Here is a 25,217-nt window from a genome sequence, read left to right as displayed (position 1 = left end):
CATGTGTGAGGCAGATGCCTACTTGTTGCATTTTCCTCACTTCAGAGCAAACTGGAGAACATTTTGCTGACAGCCCATGAAGGGGCACCGATAAAACATCAACGGGGACTCCTTTCAAGCCCTCATTAAAAGAAAAGAATTCACTTTGTGTGTGCATTTGCTATACTTTATGCTCTGCCTTCTAGTTCCTGAGGTAAATAAAAAGCACCAGAAGTCAAAGGAGGTATCATTTGCTGTCTAACCCTCTTACTTTAGATACAAATCGCGGGCCTTTAAAAGAGTAGTAAAGTTGGAAGAGGCACCCAAGTCAGCTAGCTTTCCAGGTATGGCACGCATTGCTGCCAAACTGGGTTCTTGGGTGATGGGTCCTGAAAGTATTGGGGCACATAAGTTTCAGGAGTGCCCAGTGAACGTTAGCGCAGGGATTACTGACACAGCACAGGTGTACTCTGGTTTCTTGAGCTTCTCTTTTCTAATGTGCACTTGACTCCTACTGCCCTGCAGAGGAGAACCAGTGTTGCTTAGACCTCCTTCACATTTTTAGAAACCAGGAATTTCAACTTTTGCCAAATCTTCTAGCTTTTAAATGCCAGCAACTAATTCAGACATTTCTGAAACACTGAACAAAAGGAGCCTGCTGTCAGCAGATCTCCAATGCATGAGTTATATATTCAGGTGCCTGAAGGTGATTCCCCTATATCTTAGAGCTGATGAGAAAAGGCACAATTACCGTTTACAGAAATATTTGTGACCTTTTCTGATGCACAAAGGAGAAAAACTAAGATAAAAAAAATAATCTAAGAGCCTCATTATCAAGTCAATGCTAACACAATGATAAAAATCCTTTTAATAAGTCAAATGAGAAAATTGTTTATTGCCTAGTTCCACTTGCTAGCCATTCTTTGGAGTTATCCAAAAACTGGAGCCGTGTTCCTGTTCAGTCACATGGGCTTTCTGCTGACACACTGGGAAGGTTCCCAGGTGAACTAGGCCATGGAAAAATGAGCAGGAGCAGCTGAACTTTGCACCTCTGAGCTCACATCTTGCTGAGGTCACAGAATCAAACTTCTGGGCGGGGAATGGGGGGATCAAGTTTAACAGTGGTTTTTGGGGAAAACATATGGAACAAAAACACTGCGTATATGTAGACTTGGCTATGATGAGAGCCGATTCATTCTTTTTGAACAGAACCAGCTAGTTGGTCAAGCATTCCTATCTTCGGGGTCAATTTTAGCCTCAGCTTTTCTTTTTGCAAAGGAAATCTCCCGTCTCTTTATTGCTGTGTGTGTACAAAGAGCTGTTATGCCAACTTTAGAAGTAATTTGCAGCCCGTTCTCTGAAAACATTTGATTCCAATCTTTAAGAAAATGAAGCCAATTCTCTTAGGTTGGTAATACTTGTTTTAGTGTTTCTAGAGAAATGAACCAAGCAATCGACAATGGAAAAGATGGTTACTCATCTAATACAAATCAACACAAGGCTGATCTTGCAGAGTGGTGCCAAGCCCACTGGATGCCAGGATTCAGGAGATCTGGGTTAGGAGACCCACCTCTCTCATTAACTCAAGCAGGTTAAGTGCTCTGACCCAGTTTCTTCTTCTGTAAAATGAGAGTGGCTAGACCATCTCAAAGGCTTCCTTCCAGCTTCAGTATTCTTTAGAGACTGAACTGAATTTATAGGTTAGAAAAGTCTTTCGGCATAAAGTGTCTTTCCCTTTTTTAACTCTTTATCAGTGTATTTGTTGGTAAATGATTCCTGAAAGGATGATCTCTTCAAAGAGGGAGCTGGGAACTCACGGGAGTAGGGAACTTTTAAAGGGTTGGAGCTTTTTTCTATTAATTTTTCTATTAATGCTTGAGACTCTCGGTGGGCATGGGATAAACCAAATCATGAGGAAAAAGTCTGAGGATGGTTACTTTCCCACCAGTGTATATGCTTCAAATTGTTTTTGTCTTTACCAAACAGACAATTGGGAGACTACATGCAGTATGCTGAAGGCAAGATATTTGCCTCCCTCATGTTATTTCTCTCCAATTACCAGAAGGATAAGATTTTTTTCCCTACATCTTACAGGGCTGCTACTGGTAGCAATCTTATTCTTGAATCTCTAAACATGTTGTAAGCAAAGCTGAAAAGGTGTTAACTATGTTTAATTAATCTTGGTTCCTAGAATGAGAGTTGAATTACCAAGTTCATTCTACTCAAACGGCTCTTCTCAAACTCCACCATAGGCCCAGGTATACAGCAGCCAAAGAGCCAAGTCCTAGGCTACACTGGCCATGAGGGTTGTAACCCTATATGCTACTTCCTCATAACTACCCCTCATGAATCTCAAAGGTGTTTTATAAAAGAGCTCCAAAACACAAGTCATAGGAGCCAATATGGAAGGTGGTAGCAACTGAGGATAAAACAAAAAACAGGAAAAATCTGAACTAGGATTTGAATTGTCTGAAAGGCTTTTGGTAAAGCTATTTTTATATTACCCATTACATTACATATTAACTGCACATGTATCAAACAGCGTATGCGGGAGTCAGGATTTTTTTTTTTGGGGGGGGGGGAGTCAGGATTTTAATCAAGTGCTGAATGACCACCAAGCTTTTCACTTCTAGGAACACTGACTTTAGAGTTGGAAGATTTGGGTAAAACTCTGGCTCTCCCACTTCCAGCTCTATGACCGTAGGCAAGTTATAACTTCTCCTGCCATTGACTGTAAAATGAGAATAAAATCTCCATTGGCTTATCATATGTGAAAGCATGAATGAAGAAACACTACAAAGGTGGTTCTAATCTTGTTCAGGTAGTGAAATAACTACATGTTTTTTCAGAATCTTATGAAGTATTTGATATATTAAACCTGAAATCTATTTTAACTTACATCCAATATAGTCTACTAAGATTCTACTCTACAGAAGTAGCAGAATACAAAGTTTAAAAGAATAGGAAATTTCTGCCAGAGCAGGGCTAGTTTTGTACCCCTAACCCCAGCTTATCAAGGTGTGGGCAAGATGTCTCCCCTTCATTCGACATTCCTACCTCTGGATAAGGGCAGGCCATGGAGGCCACTGGCCTTACAGAGATCAAGCCGTCTCCGGGGATGAGGAGATGCTGACGAAACTCGGTCTCTCCTCTTGGACCCTTGGACCCACCAGTGCATATGCTTCAAATTGGTTTGTCAAATTGGTGGGGAGCAGGCTGTTCCTATATGGTAAAGAAAATGTGATTCTCATACAGGGCTCACCTCTCAAATGAGTAAGCCCTGCAGCATTCAAAGACCACCATCCACCATGGTGTCATCAGGCTGTGGTGGTAGTGGGAGAGCATGCTGGTGGGAACCCTCGGGCCGCTGTCAGTCCTATCTCGAAGAGGAAAGGGGAGGAAGTAAAAAACTTGAGCATAAAAGATACCTCGGCCTGGTAAGATACAGCTCTGCTGGACTGCATCTTCTCTCCCCTCCAACACCCCTTTACCACACACATAATTTCCCATCCACTGGGGGGCTGACCCTATTCTGGCCTCAGAAGCCTTCCTGCCTTCCCCACCAGGCAAACACAATGTGGGCAGAGAAGGGTACCTGGAATCCGGTACCAGAGAGGAACCCAGTTGGCAGGTGCTGGGCCTGCTTAAAGGTGTTGCAGACATCTGGCCAGTGTGTCTTCCTCAGAGGGTTGATCACAAAGGATGGGTGTCTTCCCACTTGGAGGATGAAGGGACAGCACACTTTCTGGTCATTGGATACTCTCCCTTTACCCAGGTAGCTTGCTCAGCTTTATCCTCTCAGTGGACACTTGCTGTCCCCAAGGATAATGGTAGGGTCTCCACCTTTCTACCAAGAATGGGGGTATCAGCAGGTACCAAGAATAAGATTGCTACCAGTGGCAGCCCAAGAACTGGGCCCTGGGCCAAGAGCAGCTTTCCTGAAAGTGCAGACCTGCAGGTAGTATGGCCAGTCAGCCAGGGCAGCTGTCCCCTCCCCATCTTATATGTATTCCAACCAGGAAAAATGTGCTAGCACATGGGTAGCCGAAGTAGTGGATACATATCTCAGATGTCCCCTTGAAGCAAGTGTCTGTATATGTTGTGATTATTTTCTATCTTATATGTTCTCAAATGTTCGTATTTCAACAAATTTCTGCCTTTTCACTCACTGTCACATACACAGTGAAAAAAACTTTAAAACCTTATACAAATTTAGTGATAATGGTTTAAGGTTAGAAATCCTTGGGAACAGGGGATCCCTGGGTGGCTCAGTGGTTTAGCGCCTGCCTTCAGCCCAAAGCCTGATCCTGGAGACCCGGGATTGAGTACCACATCAGGCTCCCTGCATGGAGCCTGCTTCTCTGCCTGTGTCTCTGCCTCTCTCTCTGTGTCTCATGAATAAATATAATCTTTAAAAAAAGAAATCCTTGGGAACAGAACTCAGAAAAACGATGTGCTGTATTATCAAGCGGTCTCTACTGCTATACAAATATGCACCAGACTTTGATGTTGTTACCAAGTGAGATTTTAAATACTACTTGGGATTAACTCCGTGGACTGGCAAAGCCTTTTATATAAAAAGTCTCCATTATCCCAAGATCAATTATTACAATGTAAGTACAGCCTACTGAGCGCCAACTTCAGTGAAGCTAACCCTCAAATACCACTTACATTAATGTGAACAAAAGGTGAGCTGCTAACAAAAAAACAATGTGGCTTAAACAAGGAGAACATTTATTCCTCTGTTACATAACAGTTTAATAGTCCATGCAGTCATGCAGGGTCCAACTTCCTTCCATCTTGTGGCTCTGCAACAAAGCAAGGCTGAGTAGCTATGGCTACCACTTCGGCGGAATGGATAAAAAAAATCACAAAGGAGCACATCTACTGTCTAAGGGCCCCAGGCCAGAAGTAGAAGTACTTTCCACACAAACTCCATAGGAATGGACTTAGTCACTTGGTCACACCTAATTGCAAAGGGGAACACAGCAAATATAGTTCTAATTAGTCAGTCTTATAACTCAATTTCAACTCTATTACCATTGAAAGGGGGAGAAGAGATTCTGCTAACTGCCTTCATTATTAGTCATTCCTTTCTCCTCCTCCTCCCCTACTTTTTCTTTTCTTCACTGAATTGAGTAACATCAGTGCTCTCAAGTGAACAGGCAGGAAGGGGATGGTAAACGTATTGTGCATACCCCGCTAACCTTGATCTGGTCAGCAGAATGTGGGCATTACTCACAGGTGCCAATTTGAGCAGTGTTACAGCTGAAACGTCACCTTGGTGGCTGGCTGCCCTCAATACTGCATACCGTCGGTATGAACACTTCAGGGATAACAAGATCACTGTCTCCAAAGTTGTGGCGAAAGAACGGTTACAGCCTTCATTGGAGTTTAGGTTCCCTTGCAGGAAACTCTGAAATGAAACTGAAACCACTGTGTATTTGGACAGTGCAGATGGAGTCCTTTCTTAAGGGTACCTGGCTTTCTCTTTCTTCGGGAGGTTCTGGGTCTATAAACCGGCTCAGAGTTGGTAAGAGACTGAGGGGCTGTGAGAAATCAATCTATTTGGTAGGAATAAATACAAAGGTATTTTCAAAGGTACGATTTTCAAATATTATTCTTGAGTAAGTAGGAGAGAAAGGATAAAACTATAAACATTCAGAATCATTCATTCTGCTGTCAACCTATCTTCCTACATTTGTCCCCCCATCATTCCCAGCCAGCTTTGGTCACACAGGCCTGTATCTTTCTCTATACCATTCCTTCTTCCTAGACTTCTATTGCTTCCCCTTCTCTGCCTGAATAAGTCCTAGTCCTCCAAAGACCTAGGGGTCAAATGTCACTTTTTTTTAAGTTCCAACAGATACAAGTACCTACAACATTCCAAACCATGCTAGGAACCACGTCATAAAGACGTCGTTCTGCAGGTAGGATTTTAATCCTAGTATTCTCTGAAACTTAAATTCATAATTACACAATTACTGGGCACTCAGTGTGCTCAATCTTATCTTGTTAATTGCTTGCTTAGTTATCAAGACTCCTTAAGTCACCAAAGTTAATGGTTTCCCAGTTCTTCCATCCTGATGCTGAGTGGGTGAAATGAACATTGAATAATCTTGCAGTAGAGAATAATAAAAATCTACATTTCAGGAAAATACTTTAAGCCTGTTAAAGAGAAAAAAAGACAATCCAATTATTTAAACCTGGTTGCTTTATTTTACACTTTTAAAATTCACAAAAAGCTTCACAATATCTGCTTTCCTCCTGTTGATAGTCAAAGCTTTATGGTAAGACAATGAAACATTTATCATATCAATTGGGCATACTCCAAAACAATGGATAATTTACAAACAAATTTCTTTAATCAAGAACATTTTGCAAAATACACAGTCTGGTACACATCTGAATTCAACTATCCTAAAATCGGTCTTTAAAAAGCAAACAGATTTAACACTGACAAGCCTACCAGAATAATGCTGATGGCAAGCTATAAACAGCTTTAAGTGTTGAATGTAATTTGGGGGAAGGAGAGAAGAAATTATCAGTTGAACCTACATTTAAATGAGTCCATAAGTAAAACCTCTAGTTGAATGAATTTCTAGTTTAATGAATTTCAGCAAAATGAACAACTCCTTTGCCTTGATGGTAGTTTCTTAACTTTTATTTTTAAACTTTGATATCTTGACTAAAGGAATTGAATCCTAGAATCAGAATTTTTAAGGAAAAGAAAAACAAAGGGGTACGGGAGAAACCGTATCAGTACTTTCTTAGTCTTTCTAAAGTGGGTAACAAATAAAATCACTGTTCATAATTAGGGAAGACTACCAGAGATGCTGTATGGGGTTTAGTTTTAGCTTATGTTCAATATCTAAATGGCAAAAATAAGAGTTCAAGGCAGTCTCATATAGGAAACTTAAGAAAATAATTGTGTTCAAGCAGTTTTTACATTTGTGGAATAGCATAGTACATATTTTGAGGCACCCATTATAGGATTCACCAAAATCATTTATACTGCTGTTTCCACTTGTAATATAATTTTTAGCTCCTCTGGGGTAGCTCTTTACATATTATCAATATAGGCCACTAAAGATAACACCAGAATTCAAGTGAGAAAAGAATGGAAATGGAAAGAGGATGGGAGGATAATGAAACTGGGTAGTAATAACAAGCATGATTTTTAAGGTTTCCTAATGCCACAGAAATACATATTTTGGCTAAATGCCACTGGCCAGCTGGAAGGGGATCAGGAAATGAGTAGAATATCCTAATGGCCCCAGTCAGATTTTTAACTACCCCGTGATTTGGACGGCTTGCTCATGGAGAACTGTTTCCACAGACTGCGTGGGGAGGGGTACTGTGCTGGACTTTACTGCCTATTCCACCCTTTGTTTCTTTAAAGACCACCTTTGAAGGCTAAGGACCCCTAAAAAGGGCATCAGAACAAAGATCTTGTTAAAACTACAAACGAAGATTAACAAATGCATAATCTGTAAATGGTTTGATTATGGATATGTTATCAATGACCTTCCTTCTTGAGATCGAAAATATAGGCCTTGGGAAAAAAAAAACTGCATTATTCCATCATATTCTAAATTTTTCTCTTTCAATTAGAAGTTTTTAAAGAAATTTTCATTTGAAAAGCTCTCATCTTTCACTTCAAATTGCCCCTTCTCTTGGTCTTATATGATATTATTTAAGACTCCTATATCTGGAAGAGTGGTCAGGAGTTTTAGGATTATTTTAATAGAAGACATTGAGTTCATTTACTTGGAAAAATAGGATTTTATAAGGGGTCTTTCCGAGATTTAAGTGCTCTATTTTATCACAATGGGAGTCTCAAAGCAAATATTCTATAAGACGCTAAAGTATTCAGTTTATTTGGATATTTAAACATACTAAAAGTTACAAAGCCTAAAATAAGCAAGCAACAAGTTAATAAAATCACAACTCAGAATTCTAACATTTTCACATGGTATCACTGACTATGATATGCAAAATATAAATGTTTTAAGTGGAATGATCTCTAACCTATAAATTACCAAATTGTTTGTGACCAAAACAAATGATCGCACACTATAGAAGACAACAGAACATGAGCTATTCTCCAGGACTGCTTTTTCAAAGCTTGAAAAATTATTTCATCATTTTGGGGTGGGGGGGGGGAAGATAAGTATGGATTAGGAGGCCCTACATGTAGATTTTTAAAATTCTAATTAAAATATCTTCGACTATTTTAGATATTTGACATTGGAAATGTAGTCGGCAATCAAAGTATTTCTCTTCATCACAAAAATTCCATATATTAAGGATTTACACAATCCAGGAAAAAACAACCTAGTAACGTTTTTTGTTGCCTGAGCAAGTAATTTTCTAAAAAGGCTCTCCAAAATCTTGACTAGAGGTATCATACTCTGCAATGAAATGCTTGAGTTCTTCAACACACCGCTCACCTATTTCATGTAAATTTTGTCTCAATGCAAACTGTATAGACTTTTCTAACGAAGGATCTTTTTCAATCAGCATTTTCACAACCATCCCGAAAGTTTCACAGTCCTGTCGGTAAACCTAGAAAGGTGAAATACACAGTGGTTAGCTAAGAGTAAAAATAATTACCCATACACTGAGCTGATTCAGTTAGCAAAATGATGATGCTGAAGTCTAAAAGGGAGATACAATGATACAATTGAACCTCCTTCACCCTTGAGGAGTCACTACTGTCAAACACTATTTAACCCTCTATTTCTGAGATATGCCGACAACATGAATGAGCAGAAAAACATTGATATACCACATCACTGACTACAGAAGTTAGGCCTGGCATTTGTTATCATTAGGCAGTCTACTAAAAGGACATCAGACTGGAGAAGAACTAAGAAACAAAGGCTCACTAGGTAAGGCACATTCATGGATTTATCCATTTGCTTGTTTGGAATAAAAAAGTTTCTGAGCCCCTTACTTTAGATTCTTTGTTTGAATCATGACCAGATGACAAATTCGGTATCTATTTGGTAAAAACTTTTCAAGTTATAAATATTTAACCACAGTTAAAGTCACCAAGGCAGAGTTAAGATCAAAACAATGTCATATACACACACATCCATGTATATGTATACACATATATGTATATATAAACACATGCATATATACATATACACATGAATATATGAATACATGTATATATTTTCTACCTCAATGTGCATATTTTACTATTTTGCTTCAATATGTATACAATATGTATATATAATCTTTATCAGAGGCAATCAGATATTATTCCCTATCCAAAAACTGCTAGGTTTTCTCCCCACTAAATACCATTTCCATAATTTGTAGTCACAAAATGTAATTTAGATGTCTATGCTATTTTTCATACTCTGTAGTTCATGTATTTAAAGAAAAATTAGTTAAGTATCCATGAGAAGTGAAATAGAAATTATCTGATTTAAAAGAACTGTTAAATGAATTTAAATTTTTCTAAATTTAACAAAAACAATATAACATGTTTATTATCTGAGAAAGGATTTATTCATTTGGGAAAACTTTAGAAAGGAGTGACCTGAGATACTGCTTGGCTTATGAGTTTGTATTGCTCTAATGATCGCTACTAGTTGTTGTAGTTGCTACTGTTATTTTTTAAATATCGACAATATTTTTTTATCCCTTAACAATAGCTATTTCAAGACGAATAGTTAATTTTGACTTGCAATACTAGGTTGCTAAGTTGTACTAAATTCATTTCCTTGCTCTTAAAATCATTGCACAAGCCCCAAGCAAATTAACAGAGTAAATTCTTCAATGAACCCAGAAATTGAAATATGTAAAGCCTTAGCTGCTTTCTCCATCTCACCCATGCCCCCACACATTGGTGTGTGAGGAGATTTACTCATAACCATTAAGCTTAATTCTCAACTATTTTCTAAGTCAACCATTTATTCCAGTTTATCCTAAGCTTTCTTCCATGACCCAGAATTGATATTACTATTCTAACAAACCAACTTAGAAAACAGTACACCATTCACATATTACATGATGTCAGGGCACCAGAGCACATTGACTGGTTTAAAAAACATAGTACCCAAGTCAAGCCAATGCAGTCCCCATGGGGGAAAGTCAGAACCATGATGTTTCAGTCCTAGTGGAGGTAAATTCCTTACCAAACCAGTCAGCCCACATAATAACAGCATTCTAACACCAACCACAGGCCTCAGCAGACCACTTTGTGGGTGGCCTAAATTTTATAGGTTTCTTTTTTAACAGATGTAGAAGATGAGGATAATGTTACACTGTGAATTAACCTGCAAATTCTTTAATGTAAATCTGTTTTACCTAAACTGTAACTCTTCGTTTAGCATATTTACCGCACATAAATGTGCTACAGATTTGCATATCAAAGGTAAAAACATATTAAAATGTGTTCATACATTTATTTAAGCTGTAAAGTACTATCTCTCTGGAGACAAGATAATACAAGCATTTAAAGATTGTGTTTTATTTTTTAATTGTAAGTTCTTTTTGAATTATTCATTGTAGCAGGCAAATTTCGTATGTTAGTAGACAAGAACAACCAGAACTACCCAAAGCAACGTAATTCTCCACGAAGGGGTAAATTTTCTTTCTTTTTTTTTTTTTGGGGGGGGGGGGGGTAAATTTTCTAAAAGACTATTTAAAATGTAGTGGTTGGGCATTAGACAGGAAATAATTAGCTTATTGTTAAAGGAAGAACCTCACCCTCCAACATTTTATAAATAAAAAACACAACTGTCAGAAACCTATTTCCGAAATCTGTTCCACAGTAAACTCAATCCCAAACAGGAAGGGTGTAGTTATCTGTAGGAGAGCTTGTTTGCTTATGGTCCCTGGCTGGAAATGCATTAATAATCTTCAGATCTGATATCTACAGGCCACACAGGAAGATTTTTTTGTTGTTGCTTTTTCCCCTGATTGAATCTCATCAAAATGGGAATCAGGTTAAAGTATGGGTGGGGTTTACACAAACTGCATAGAAATATAGTTAAATTTGCCAAGATAATGAAAACACTACCCAAATGAGGTTTCACACAGCACTTATCAGAGTAACCTGTGATAATAGTTAAATTATCACCAAGTATTTCTAGGAATAAAGGAATATACTAAAACTGTCAAGGCTTCTTACTATTAATTATGCTCTTCAGTGACTGGAAGAAGAGTGTCTAGCAAGTTTGTTCTATTTAAAATTGCTCATGACATAAATGTCATGTGTAACATTTAGTCCTTCCCTCTGTGTCCACAAAATGAGAAACCAAAAATTAAGGCAATGTAAGTTGTTAGGAGAATTTTCATTTCAGATAAACCTAATCTTTAGCATTTGCATTAAAGTTCTCTAGAGCTGAATTCTACCATTGGTGGAATGGTAGAGATTATAGAGCTGTACTATCTAATACAGCAGCCAGAGCAGAATATGTAAATTTAAATATATATGCATATACTTAAGATTTAATTCATAATTTATATTAATATTAGGAGGTAACTGGAGGTTAACTGTAAAAGTCAGACGTGCATATAGCCTTAAAAGTCTGGAGATTCAAATGAGTTATCTTCTCTATTATTGGTACCTCATCATTTCATATAATTTCCTTTATCTGAACTTATTTTGTTCAAGTGCTCTATGTTCTGTTTCAGGAGGGTCACATCCTAGTGGGAGAAGTAAACAAAGACAATTAAAAGACATTAGAACTTAGATGTAGATGGTAGTAGGGAAGCCAGAAAGAGCAGAGAAATGGTTACAAGAGCAGGCTTACCAAGTTTAAATCCTGGCTCTATTACCCTGGTAATTAGAATAATGCCCTTCACATCCCTGCCCCCAAGATGTCCATACCAGTCCCTGGAACCTAAAAATGTGTTCTCTGACATGGCATAAGGAATTTTGCAGCTATGATTATGTTACACATTTTGGATAGGGAGATTTATCCTGGATTATCCAGCAGGGCAAAATGTAATCACTAGAGGCCTTTAAAAAGGAATGAAGAAGAAGTAGAAACAGAGAAAATGCTACCACATAAACAGACTGAGTGATGCACTTTTAGGAAGGAGCTACCAGCCAAAGAATGCAGGCAGCTCTAGACACTGTAAAGGCAAGGAAACATTCTCCCCTGGAGACTCCAGAGAAATGTAGCCCTACAGATACTTGGATTTGGTCCTGGTAAAACCCAATTAGTACTTTACACATTCTTCTCAAGCTTACATGATACATTCACCAGGACAGATCACATCCTGGACCATAAAACACACCTTAACCAATTTAAGAGAACGGAAATCATACAAAGTATGCTTTCAGATCACAATAAAATTAAAGTAGAAATCAACAGAAAATGGCTAGAAAATCCTAGAATTGGAGATTAAACAACCTACTTCATAAAATCACATGGATCAAAGAAGTCTCAAGAGAAATTATATTTTGATCTAAATGAAAACATTTATCAAAATTTATCAAATTTTGTGATGCAGCAAAAGCAGTACTTAGAAATTTATAGCATTAAATATATGTTGGAAAATATGAAACCTATAAAATTAATAATCTAAGCTCGGAAACTAGAAAAAGATGAGCAATTAAATCTAAAGAGAGAAAAAAATAAAAATTCTGATTTCTGCTCTGGAAGAAATTAGTGAAAGTGAAAATAGTAAAATGGAAAACGAATGAAACCAAAAGCTGATTCTTTGAAAACACCAAATTGATAAATCTCTAGCCAGCGTAATCAAGAAAAAAGGAGAGGAGAAAAAAGTTATTAATATCAAAGTTGAAACTGGGGCCACTACTACTCATCTCATGGACATTAGAAAGGTTATCATGAATATCCCCACTAATTTGATAACTTAGATGAAATGGACCAATTTCTCAAAAGGCAGTCTACCAAAACCCAAACAAGGAGAAATAGATAATTCGAATAGGCCTACATCTAGGGAAAAATACAAACAATTAATAACCTTCCATAACAGAAAGCACTAGGCCCAGATGGTTTGAATGGTGAATTCTACTCAACACTAAGGGAAGAAATGATGCCAATTCTCTACAATTTGAGGCCAGCGAAATCCTCTTATCAAAACCAATGATATTACAACAAAGAAAAATTACAGACCAATCTCTTTCATGAACATAGATGGGAAAAAAAAAAAAAAAACCTTCAACACCAATATTAGCAAATCCAAGAACATATAGAAAGAATTATGCACCACAACCAAGTGGGATTTATTCCAGGAATGCAAGCCGTGTTCAACATCTGAAAATCAATAAATGCAATCCATCACATCAATAAGCTAGAAAAGAAAAAAAAAATCACAGGATCTTAATAATAGATGTAGAAAAAGCATTTTAACAAAATCCACAACAAATTGATTCATGACAAAAACTGTCTGCAAACTAAGAATAAAGGGGAACTTCTTGGGATCCCTGGGTGGCGCAGCGGTTTGGCGCCTGCCTTTGGCCCAGGGCGCGATCCTGGAGACCCGGGATCGAATCCCACATCAGGCTCCCAGCGCATGGAGCCTGCTTCTCCCTCTGCCTGTGTCTCTGCCTCTCTCTCTCTCTCTCTCTCTCTGTGACTATCATAAATAAATAAAAAAAAAAAAGGGGGGGGGGGACTTCTTCAACTTAATGAACAATATCTACAAAAACCCTAAAGTTAACATTACATGGTGAAACAGTAAATGTTTTCTTCCTAAGATAAGGAACAAGACAAGGATGTCCCCTTTTTACCACTCCCAGTATCATGACCCAAATTGAAGGCGATGCTAAGCAGGGAGCCTACTTTTCCCTCTCCCTCTGCCTCTCCTCTCTGTTGGTGCTCTCTTTCTCCTGATTTCAAATAAGTAAAATCTTTAAAAAAATAAAAGAAGCAATATAGACGTAATAATGTGAAGAATGATGGGTGGGACGTATTTTAATTTTTATTTATTTCAAAAGGGAGGGAATGGGAGATAATTTCAATATCTAGTATGTAATTGAGGCACCTGTCAACAGGAAGTGGATTACTAAGTCTGCACTTTGGAAGAAAAAAAACAGAGCAGGAAAGGAAGGAAGGAGGGAGGGAGGGAGGGAGGGAGGGAGGGAGAAAGACTGGGAAGGAAGTACGAAGAGGAAAGTAAAGTGAGATCTTAACATATTTAGCACTGATGCCAGCTGAAACTATGGGAGTTCCTGGCAATGAGGAATAAGTTCTTCCTAACCCCACTGTCTGACAGAAAGTAGATACTCAGTAAATGTTGTATAGATGGCTAAAGTTGGCTCTGAGAACAAAAGACAGCCAGAGTAGATACCTAAAACCACCAGTATCAGCCAAAGAAGAGACAATAGGAAGACTAAAAACAAGGAAAGCGTGAAGGCACAGATGCCAAGAAAAACATTTGTAAAAGAAGAATATAGTCAAATATCAGAGAAAAATCAAAGAAGCTGACAAACAAAACCTACTGATTATACTGGGAAACTAGAGGTCTGGCTGGCTAGCTGCAAGAGAAGTTTCTTGGCATGGTGGAGATTATAGAGCTGTGCTGTCCAAAGCAGGAGCCACTAACCATATCTGACTATTTAAATTTTAAAAAATGAACAATTTGGTTCTCAGTTCCTAGCCCTATTTCAATTGCAAGTATGGCTATCATCCTAGACAGTACAAATATAAAAAATTTCTATCCACACAGAAAACTCTACTAAACAGTGTTAATACAGAGGACAGAGAAGTCCGAAAAAAGGTAAAGATGTAGTGTAAGTGTTGACCTGGTAAATTAAGTAATATATATTGGCAATTATTCTACCATTAAAGTATACATAAAAGCTTACCACTTTTAAAGGAGCATTGTGAAATATAATAATTAGTATCTGTAAAATGTTCTACAATGTTTTGATGAAATGTGTATAAAGATGTAAGTTAAAAAAAGAAACTCCAATTGAGGCTTAATATATGAGGAAACATTCATAATGTCTAATGTGTTGATGAGGTCAGGAAAAAAGTAACAGCATACTGATGTTAAATACTGGAGATAAACTTAAACCCTTTAATTTGGGTCTATAGTAATGCAGAACGTGTCAAAACTATTGTAATCTATGTTGCTGCTTGTGCTATATTAATAGAAAAAGATATCATTGAGACTTCCTCCTCAAAGTTGCAGCCCCACTGGCTCTTAAAAGCACAGCAACTGAAAAGAACACTGGTAGTTGCTAAGAAATACATTATGAACACATGGATTAGATTTCAGCCGCCTACATTCATATGTAGGTACAATTATTACAGCTGCATAAAAGTAACTCCAAGATTAATGATGAAGTGGAATAATGCTACAAACTCTTAGCAACCAATGTTTATAAAATTCTCATCCATAAATACAGATCAATTTATAAATTTACAGGATCCAAAGTTAATAGTTTTTTAACCACTCCCAGCTTATTCTTTTAATCATAATACACTAAATTTAAAAAAAATAAATGAATTCCAGAGTCTACACAATCTTTCACTAATGCCAGCAACAGATCTCACAGACATTAACTATAGGAACTAGACAAACCTCAAATTAATAATGAGTGAAAAAAGTTGCAAAGGAACTATGTAAACCATGATGCCATATATGTATGTTTTAACAATAGTCTACTTAGTTTAGGAATATACACATATATTCTAAAATCAATAAAACATACACAAGAATGACAACTCTTAAGAAGGAAAGGAACCAGCAGGGATCTGAGAGACTTTATATATTTATAATATCTTACTCCTTTAAAAAGAGAAAAAAACCCACAAATATTGAACTTTACTTAAAGACATGTATGCTGAAATATTTAGGAATGAACCATACTAAGATTTCCAACATACTTGTCACTCATCAAAAAATAAGACGAATTATTCCTGGATGGAATACAGGAATGGATAGGTGACAAAAAAAATAAAATGTTAATTATAGAATGGAGGTGATGAGTGTATGGGTGTGTAGTATTTAATTCCTAATATTTAAAACTTTTCATAACAAAATGTTAAGAGGGGAAAAAGATCTAAAGCAAAATAGGCTCAATGATAGGTAAATGGCTCTGATCATCTCAGCTTATAAATGAAGGATCTGTTTTGCTTGGACCTGGATGATGAGCTTTTCATCTTCTCAATGTGAGTGGAGAATTACAGATATTAATGAATCTGTAAATGCAGATATGAATTTGAATGACAGATATCTGTGCCTGCCAGCCAAAAGAACTCCCCTACTATGTGCAGGCCCTAGATTTGGTCAATAATATAGCACACCCTGCTCAAATAAATTAGATTCTAATAAAATGAGTAATACATTATGAAAACCATAAAGCAAAATGCAATAAATGCTATAGAGAAATACAAAGTATTACAATAATCCCAAAGGAAAGATCATAATGAGCAGAAAGGAGGAGGATTAAAAGCACTGAAACAGTGTTGGTATTCCAGGAAACCTGGAAGCTTGGAAATAAAACAACATAGTATGCTTTAAAAAATAATAATCTTGGAATATAGGGAAGTTTTAGAAAAGATGGCTGAGAGATACACCTGAATAAATGTGAAGCTAGAAATGAATAGGTTGGACTTAAGGTTTACCTTATCCTTGGACTTAAAATAATCAGACAGACAATAAACTACTGAAGCTGGATTAGAAGAAAACTAATGTGTTCATTATCCAATATCCCCTTCAAATCTGATTCAAGAGGCCAGGAAAAGTAATTTTGTGTTTAATGTCACTTATTGGCTTGAGAAAACAACTGCTAGCATTCAACAAATACAAAAAAGGCTAAATCTAAAGAAAAATTGTCATAATGAAGATACAAGGCAACTAAATACATTATAAAATAGGTTTAAAAATCTATTCTAAAAATCCTACTTTCCGAGAAAATGGTTAATAATAAATATTTCAAAAAATAAAATCTTTCATGTAGCTTTTAATATTTTCATGTCTGAGGACAATACAAATTCATTTTTATTAAAGACAAAGAGGGGATGGCTTAATTTAGACATTTTCCCAAGCGAATGTCTAAAATACTCACTGCAATGAAACAGATTATAGGTTAAAATGGCAAATCAATTCTTTGAAAGATATTTGTCACTATGAATGCATTTCCCTTAAATAATTAAAAAAACACAACAGGGACGCCTGGTGGCTCAGCGGTTGAGTGCCTGCCTTCGGCCCACAGCGTGATCCTGGAGTCCTGGAATCGAGTCCCACATTGGGCTCCCTGTGGGGAGCCTGCTTCTCTCTCTGCCTGTTTCTCTGCCTCTCTGTGTCTCTCATGAATGGATAAAATTTGTTTAAAAATCTTAAAAAATTAACACAATTTTTAAAAGGTGAACTTTCTTATGTATATATTAAACTAATTTTTTACATATAGTTATTTGTTATAAAAATTATCATAGTGGGTGAAATTAATACAATGTACACTAATGACCATACAACTAAAAAACAAATCTAAGTTTTAGTTATCCAAAGAAAACTTATTTTAAGTTATTTTAAGTTCTTAAATTTTTATTATAAATAACTTAATAGTTATTTTTTAATGAAAAGTATTTTATTTAAGATTACTTCCAAATAAATCTTTTTAGAAATAGATGATTTTTAATTGCTTATGAGGCAGTCCAGTCCACAAATGATTTAACATTAATAATCAGAAAAGTACAATGTCCTGACAATAAAAAAAGTAAAGTTTTAGATTTGATTAAGGCTAAACAAAGCAAATAATTAGTAACAATGTGTTCCCTAAGTGAAAAATCTTACATCAGTTTGCTCTAAGAGGAGATCTAAGAGGAGCACCCTCCATCCATCCAGCTAAACTCTGATGGGAGAAATCGGTCAGTAGGAGCAACTAAGCTAAGCTACTTCCAAAACCCCCTTTACTTCCTCCCAGTTTATCCCTGGCAGAGGAGACTGGAGGGGATCCAATATTAAGGTTGCTTTAACCTTGTGAAGATATGGGAAAAATGGCTCAGAACCTAAAAGTATTGGGGTGTCTGGGTGGTGTAGTCAGTAAAGCATCTGCATCTGACTCTTGGTTTCGACTCAGGTCATGACCTCAGGGTCATGAAATCTGCGTCTGGCTCTGCGCAGAATCTGCTTGGGACTCTCTCTCCCTCTCCTCCCTGCACACGCATACTCTCCCCCCTCCCCCTCCTCTCAAATAAATAAATAAATCTTAAAAAAAAAAAAAAAAAGAACCTAAAAGTATTAACAGTTACCAAGTCCTCAGGGAGGGCTCACTATGTAGGAAAAATTCTAGAATGGGAAGGAATCCTAGGCAAAGGTCTCTATGACTAGAAATGGTTATGGGTTACAATTCTAAAGTTTTCTGTTTAAACATGAGAGCATTTAGAAATTATTGACATATCAGAAACATTAAGTCACTGGCAACATTTTCATACAGCTTTTTTACTTATTTTATGTACCAGGAATCCTCATAGGTACTCTGGAATAACTATCCCCTTTTTTAAAAAAATACTGAAGCAGAGAGATTAAAGGGATTAGCTGTAAAAAGTACGATATTCACAGTATAGGTTTCTAATTTACCCTTTACCATACTACTGCTATAATCCAACAGAATTATTTAAATCCAAAATTGAAATAAAACCAAAGATAAACTAATCTGCTTGGTTTTGGAAGAATGGTGTAAAGAAAGTGGCTTGGAGGAACCTGGAAGGTAGGTCACTACTATGAGACAATGAGATCTCATTTATGTGTGTGTGTGTGCCTCATGTCTATACTTCATCGTTTCCTTACTAAAATCTGAAACTTGAGGGATCCCTGGCTGGCGCAGCGGTTTGGCGCCTGCCTTTGGCCCAGGGCGCGATCCTCAAGACCCGGGATCAAATCCCACATCGGGCTCCCGGTGCATGGAGCCTGCTTCTCCCTCTGCCTATGTCTCTGCCTCTCTCTCTGTATGACTATCATAAGTAAATAAAATTAAAAATAAATGAATGAATGAATGAATAAATAAATAAATATAAAATAAAATCTGAAACTTGGGCTATTTTCCCATATGGTTTCAGGGATGCCACAAGATAAATTTATAAGAAATAAACAGGTAAGATGGCTTTCTTCCTCAGGCTGAGGAAAGCACTACTGTTCTGTAAGATACTTAAGCTATGGTTAGTGAAAGAGCAGTTTATGGTTGAGATGGGACATGTCCGATGTATTCTGCAGGGAAGGCTAGTTCTTCTTAGCTTTGTTTTGTTTTTCTTTCTCCCCAAGTGATTCAGTGAACCGGGTCTACTGGCTCTATCATTCCATTTCTTTCATCATTAAAATTCTATACTGAAAAGCTGATTTTAGGGGAAATCACTTTTACTGCTATGAAATTTCTCCATGTGTCTCAGCACACATGTGCTGTTGTGCTTTTTTCCTTTCCTCTATTTTCTGTGACATTAACACATATTACAGGTTGGAAAAACTTTCATTTTTGTTACAGTATCATAGTATTACAAATTTTCAGCTCAAGATAAAGAAGTCCTTGCTAATGTAATAGTTTTAGGAGGATCTTTAAAAGTTTGTCATTGAAAGTGATGGGAGTGGAGGTTGTTAAGAGGTCACCAAACCAAGAGCTGCAAGTGAAGTGGTAGGAAACACAAAGGGCAAGATTACTTGTAACTCCACAGACAGGCAGCTTCTGTAGTTTCTGCTTAGCTGTCCCTTCCTTCCAATCCTCACTCCCATCCTGAGAGGCCACTGACAGCTATATTTATATTATATGCCAAATGAAAAAAACACACTTATAGAAGATAGAATTTAAGGGATGTCAGAGATGAAGAGGAATCACAGGACTTACTAGATTATGAATTAGGTTTGTGATGTTGACAATGGCAAGGAATACAGCAAGAGTGGATGTTGGTAGAAGTAGAGAGGGAAGCATGGTGGAAAAAGAAAGGAAATTAGAAAGGAAGAGAAACTGCCCAATGGCCTTTCAATTCCAGACTCTATACCTGGTTTCTGCCTTTGCCCTATGAAAAATTCTGGTAAATTTTCAATACTCTCCCTATAATTGCTAAAGATAGTTTCGGTAGATTTTGTAATTTATAATCAAAAGGAATTTTCTCCAGATACCTAGCATAATAGCCTGCTATATGGAAGAGATGTTACCTGGCCTTCTGGGCTGGGGTGGCAATCTGGGAGCAGCCAAGACCTGCACAATGACATCCGCACTGCAGTATATCAGCTTGTCAACAGTGCTTAATACTGGTAGGAATGTCAAGGTGATGGAAGAAATCTATTTTCTTTTCAATGTAATTGGAAATCTATCAAATGCACTTCATAAGGCTTTATCCAACGTAGCTAAATTAGGCTATACTTTTCCATTTAAGAACTAAGTAACTACAAACCCTTGGAGTTTCCACTAAAAATACAGCTATTGTTACTGCCACTGGGAAAAAAAAAAAGTATTTGCTTCCAGCTCATCATTTGCAAGTGTAAGAAACAGAATATTATTAGAATATTATTGGTCTACTTAATCACATTTCTCCTAAAAAAGGCTTTTCAATTACATAACATATAATAACCACTATAAATGCTCCTAAAGTGTTTTTTCTTTCCAGAAAGGAAGAAAGGAATTATTCATAACTAACACAAATAGTACAGCTTTCATTTTCAAAAATAGGAACTGCAGTATCAGGTATATTACAAGTAGGTTAAAATTAATTAATATTAAAGATAATTCATTATTTCACTTTTATCTCTGAAGGCATTATATACAGTGGGAAAAGTTCATCCCATTACATATGAAAGAAAATACATATTTTCAAGGTCTATCTGCAGATATTTTCTATTCTATACTTTTAATACTAAAATTTATAGAGTATAATTGGTATAGGATTTACAATTCATCTTGATCTGTCCACTTGACATTACAAAAGACCTACTACTGACTTTTCAAATAATACTGAACTTCCTTCCAGGAATTAGAGTCATATTTATAACAATATTGTACACAGAAATGCAATGCAGACCATGCTAGGCCATGATGTTGTTATTGTTACATCAACAGTTACACTGCTACTGCATTCTATGCTCAAGAAAGCACTGGGTGTTAATCACTAAGTATGGTGCTATTAAATTATGATCAATGGAAATATAAATCTGGTCCTCAGTAAGCCTTTCCAAGATAGAATTTAGCTACAGCCAACAATTTGAGGCAGGAATCTATTCAAATGAAATTTTTTGGTAATGTTTACAGATAATTTTGGGTAACCTGGCATTACTGAATACAGCTGAATACTCTATTTTTGAAATTCTGGGGATAAAAAAAGATAGTACTGTAACTATGAAATTCTATTGGAATCCTGAAGGTCTAAATAAACCTTACCATATGTATTTTAATATGTACTATATTTATTAAAATTATTTTTAAAACTGAGTTATTATTTTAGAATTCTATGCTTTGAAATGGATTTTTTTTTTCTTTGAGCTGGCAAAATGGCTAAGACTAGAATGATTGGTATATTTTAGGTAAGAATAACAAGGAAAACCAGAAATGAAATCTTTGTTTGGATTAGCAGCCCTGAACATTAAATTGGTTCAGATAAAATAAGGGTCAAAAGGCTGACCACCTTACTATAAGAGCCAAAAAACCCAGCAGACTGTGGTATCCCCTTTAACCTTACTTCAGGCAAGATAACCATGTGCACATGTAGATACAACATAGACAGAAATTTTTCGTATAAACACATCCTGGAAAAGTGCACTGAACCATTTCTCTCTTCACAGATATTTTCAGTGTCCTGTGTCAATAAAAAGCATAAATATAAAATGTGGCTTCACTCTATGAGAGTTCACTAAGCTTCATCTTATGGTATTTAAAAGTCCAGAAATTAATATTTATGGTTATTATTTATTTCCTGAGCAAACACTAAATCATTTATAAAAATTAACTGTTAAATTATTCTACTTTTAAAAGGGACTGTTTAACATGTTGTCAGAGGTACCATAGTGCTGAAATCTGACTCTTGTGCACCTCCTTATTTCTTGGTTTTGCTATTTCTATGGTCACAATATTAGCATGGGCCTAGCCAATACAATACTGTTCTAACACTGCAAAAATTCTAATTGTTTTTGCTTCTAGTCTTCTTGTTCTATATGTACCTACTCACAGATACCATCATCCTACAGATGGAAAAACCCTTCTCAGAATTACTGCTGCTTATCCCAAGAGCTGACCCAATACAATTCTTCAGTATAATCTTAGCCAATCTTGTCACTCACCAAAACACCATCCATCCATAACATTTCACCTGCTCTCATATCTGTATTCCCCCCCCTTTTTTTAATTTTATTTACTTATGATAGTCATACAGAGAGAGAGAGAGGCAGAAACATAGGCAGAGGGAGAAGCAGGCTCCATGCACCAGGAGCTCGATGTGGGATTTGATCCCCGGTCTCGAGGATCGTGCCCTGGGCCAAAGGCAGGCTCCAAACCGCTGCACCACCCAGGGATCCCTCATATCTGTATTCCCTTGGTTATTTTCTAACTTAATTTCTTCAAAATTTTGTTTAAGACATCTTCCACAAAGTTTTTCCAGATTTCCTTAAATATTTATGAGATGTATGTTTCTCTCTGTTCTTCCTACCTCTTCCATTATATTGAAGGCAAATACAATTAATTTTGCTTCCTTTGTTATGGTCTCCCATGGAGTATAAGGCTGGAAACAAAATTGTTCTCTAATTATCTCTGATTTTTAAAAGCTTAAAATTCTATATTCTGGCCTTGGCTCAAATTTTAATTATTTTGGCCATCCCTCCAACTGATATTATACGAATTCTTTGAGATTAGTAAATGTATCTGTTCACAAGGGCTGTCAATAAATATTGTTCCTTGATGAAGTAAAGATCATAATTAAAGTTTTAAATGAGTTAGCATTACAAGGAAGGTAAAACATAAAAAATATTCTGAAATAAAGTAGGAAAGAAAGTTTTCATAATAAAGTCAATTTAGAATAGTAAAAAGCTTAAAAGAGTACCTTGAAAAGTATAATTTTATTACTTCTAAATATACAAAAAGTCACCTCAACTTTTAAAATATTTAAAATGTAAAGGTCTTGGCTCAGGACTGTTTTGACAAATAAGACTTCTCTGTATAAAATTATACAAAGAATCTTGCTGACAGTCTGTTTCGCAAAATGTTTTTTCTGTAGTTTGTGCAAACTGATTCCTAATCCAATACACAGATCATACATATTTTGGTTACAATACCTAATTCCTGTTGCATGGATTGACAACATTCTATTATTTTGTGAGAACCAATCTAACCAAATCATCTAAGATTCGGTCTAAAATTTTCCTCCTATCTGAAAATCATATTGTAGGAAAAAAATAAAATTCAAATAGAAATACAGGTTCAGGGATCCCTGGGTGGCGCAGCGGTTTAGCGCCTGTCTTTGGCCCAGGGCGCGATCCTGGAGACCCGGGATCGAATCCCACGTCGGGCTCCCGGTGCATGGAGCCTGCTTCTCCCTCTGCCTGTGTCTCTGCCTCTCTCTCTCTCTCTCTCACTGTGTGCCTATCATAAATAAATAAAAATTAAAAAAAAAAAAAGAAAACGTAGGTTTAAAAAAAAAAAAAAAAGAAATACAGGTTCACTGTACACTCATATAGTTTTTACTATCAAAATGAAACACCGAAGGAGAAAAGAAATTTTTTAAAAAGACTATTGTATGGAGACAAGTTTCAAAATGTCTAAAAACATGTATGTATTGTCCTTTACAAAAAACAAAACCAAACAAATATACATACAAGCACATACATAAAACAAACCCAAAACCTAAAACAAAACCTGTCCAGAAATGGTACTATTCAGGGTGACACTATATAAGAAGTCCAAGAGATTGCCTATTACTAAAATAAAGCAGTAATTAAAATGTAAGCATATTATATTATATGTAAAACAAAAGAAAAATTTCCAGTTCTGCAAGTCTCCCTTGTGTAGGTGTGACAGGAAAGCTCTAAAATTTTTCCTCAAACACTGAATCATCTCCAGTGATTCAAGCCAGTATTTATCCCATATAGCTCAACTGTGCAGCAGCTGCATTCTGTATTTTTTTTTAATGGCACTTAAGTTATTTCAGGTTTAGAGACAAAAGAAGCTGCATTAAATTAGAACCAAAATACAACTTTAAAAGTCAAATTCTGACTATAACATCCCATATTTCTATTCAAAAAAAGAAAAAAAAGATATGCCCTTCTCACATACTGAACACTCTCAACTATCCATATGGAAATCAGATTAAACTATGTTTTCTTACCCTTCAAGTCATCATATGTGGATAATTACACAGTAAAAACTTCAAACTCAAATCCTTTGCACAGTAAGAATCAACTTATTATCACCATGAGGAATGAGCCATTCATATCCATAGCTATGCCAAAACATAAAGGAGAAAATGTAAAAAATTACCATAGGTATAATTTCTTATCATTTTCTTTCTACAAAAGAAGTAATTTCATATGCTGAACATAGATATAATTCAAATACAATTTAATCTTCAAAACCACACATAAAAAAATCAGCCTTCAACTCCTTTAGAAATCCCCATAGGCTATGCAACTACTATAGGAAAGTAGGTTCATAAGCATTTTAGATGTCTAGTTTTATTTTGTCTCACTTTTTAAAAATATAATGTACAGGGGACACCTGAGTGGCTCAGTCACTTAAGTGTCTGCCTTCATCTCAGGTCATGATCTCAGGGTCCTGGGATCGAGTCCCATGTCATGATGGGGGGGGCGTGTCTCTGCTCAGCAGAGAGTCTGCTTCTCTCTCTCTCCCTATGGTCTCACTCTCTTCCTCTCAAATAAATATTTTAAAAATCTATAATATATGGGAGGATTTAAATTCTTAATGGGGTGGGAGAAGAATATGGTAGTGATGGAGATCATGGATTTTATATTCATGGATCCCCCAGATTTGGGTTGCTGAGTGACTGGGCACATTATATAATTCTGTAAGCCTTATTTGCCTTATTATTTGTTTTTTTTTTTTTAAGATTTTATTTATTTATTCATGAGAGAGAGAGAGAGAGAGAGAGAGAGAGAAAGAGAGAGGCAGAGACACAGGCAGAGCGAGAAACAGGCTCCATGTAGGGAGCCCGATGTGGGACTCAATCCCCGGTTTCCAGGATCCCGCCCTGGGCTGAAGGCGGCACTAAACCGCTGAGCCACCAGGGCTGCCCCAGCCCATTTGCCTTATTTGTAATGTGGAGATTACAACAGTAACTTAGGTCTCAGGGCTGTTGTGAGAA

At 36.5% G+C, this 25,217-nt stretch overlaps 1 protein-coding gene across 14 annotated transcripts in view; it reads right to left on the bottom strand.

The window, feature by feature from the left end:
• Nucleotides 1-6,175: 6,175 nt before the first annotated feature.
• Nucleotides 6,176-25,217, bottom strand: part of PPHLN1 (periphilin 1) — a 140,149-nt gene continuing 121,107 nt past the window's right edge. For all 14 annotated transcript variants that reach the window (XM_041735758.1, XM_041735755.1, XM_041735745.1 and 11 more), the window contains one exon: nt 6,176-8,547. In XM_041735758.1, the coding sequence (XP_041591692.1) occupies nt 8,353-8,547 (195 nt within the window). In that variant the 3' untranslated portion in view covers nt 6,176-8,352. The remainder of the gene's footprint in view (nt 8,548-25,217) is intronic.

The sequence above is a fragment of the Vulpes lagopus genome, chromosome 21 (genome assembly GCF_018345385.1).
Source record: "Vulpes lagopus strain Blue_001 chromosome 21, ASM1834538v1, whole genome shotgun sequence".
NCBI lineage: Eukaryota > Metazoa > Chordata > Mammalia > Carnivora > Canidae > Vulpes > Vulpes lagopus.
The sequence above is the reverse complement of the archived record's forward strand: the minus strand, read 5'-3'. Positions and strand labels throughout refer to the sequence as shown.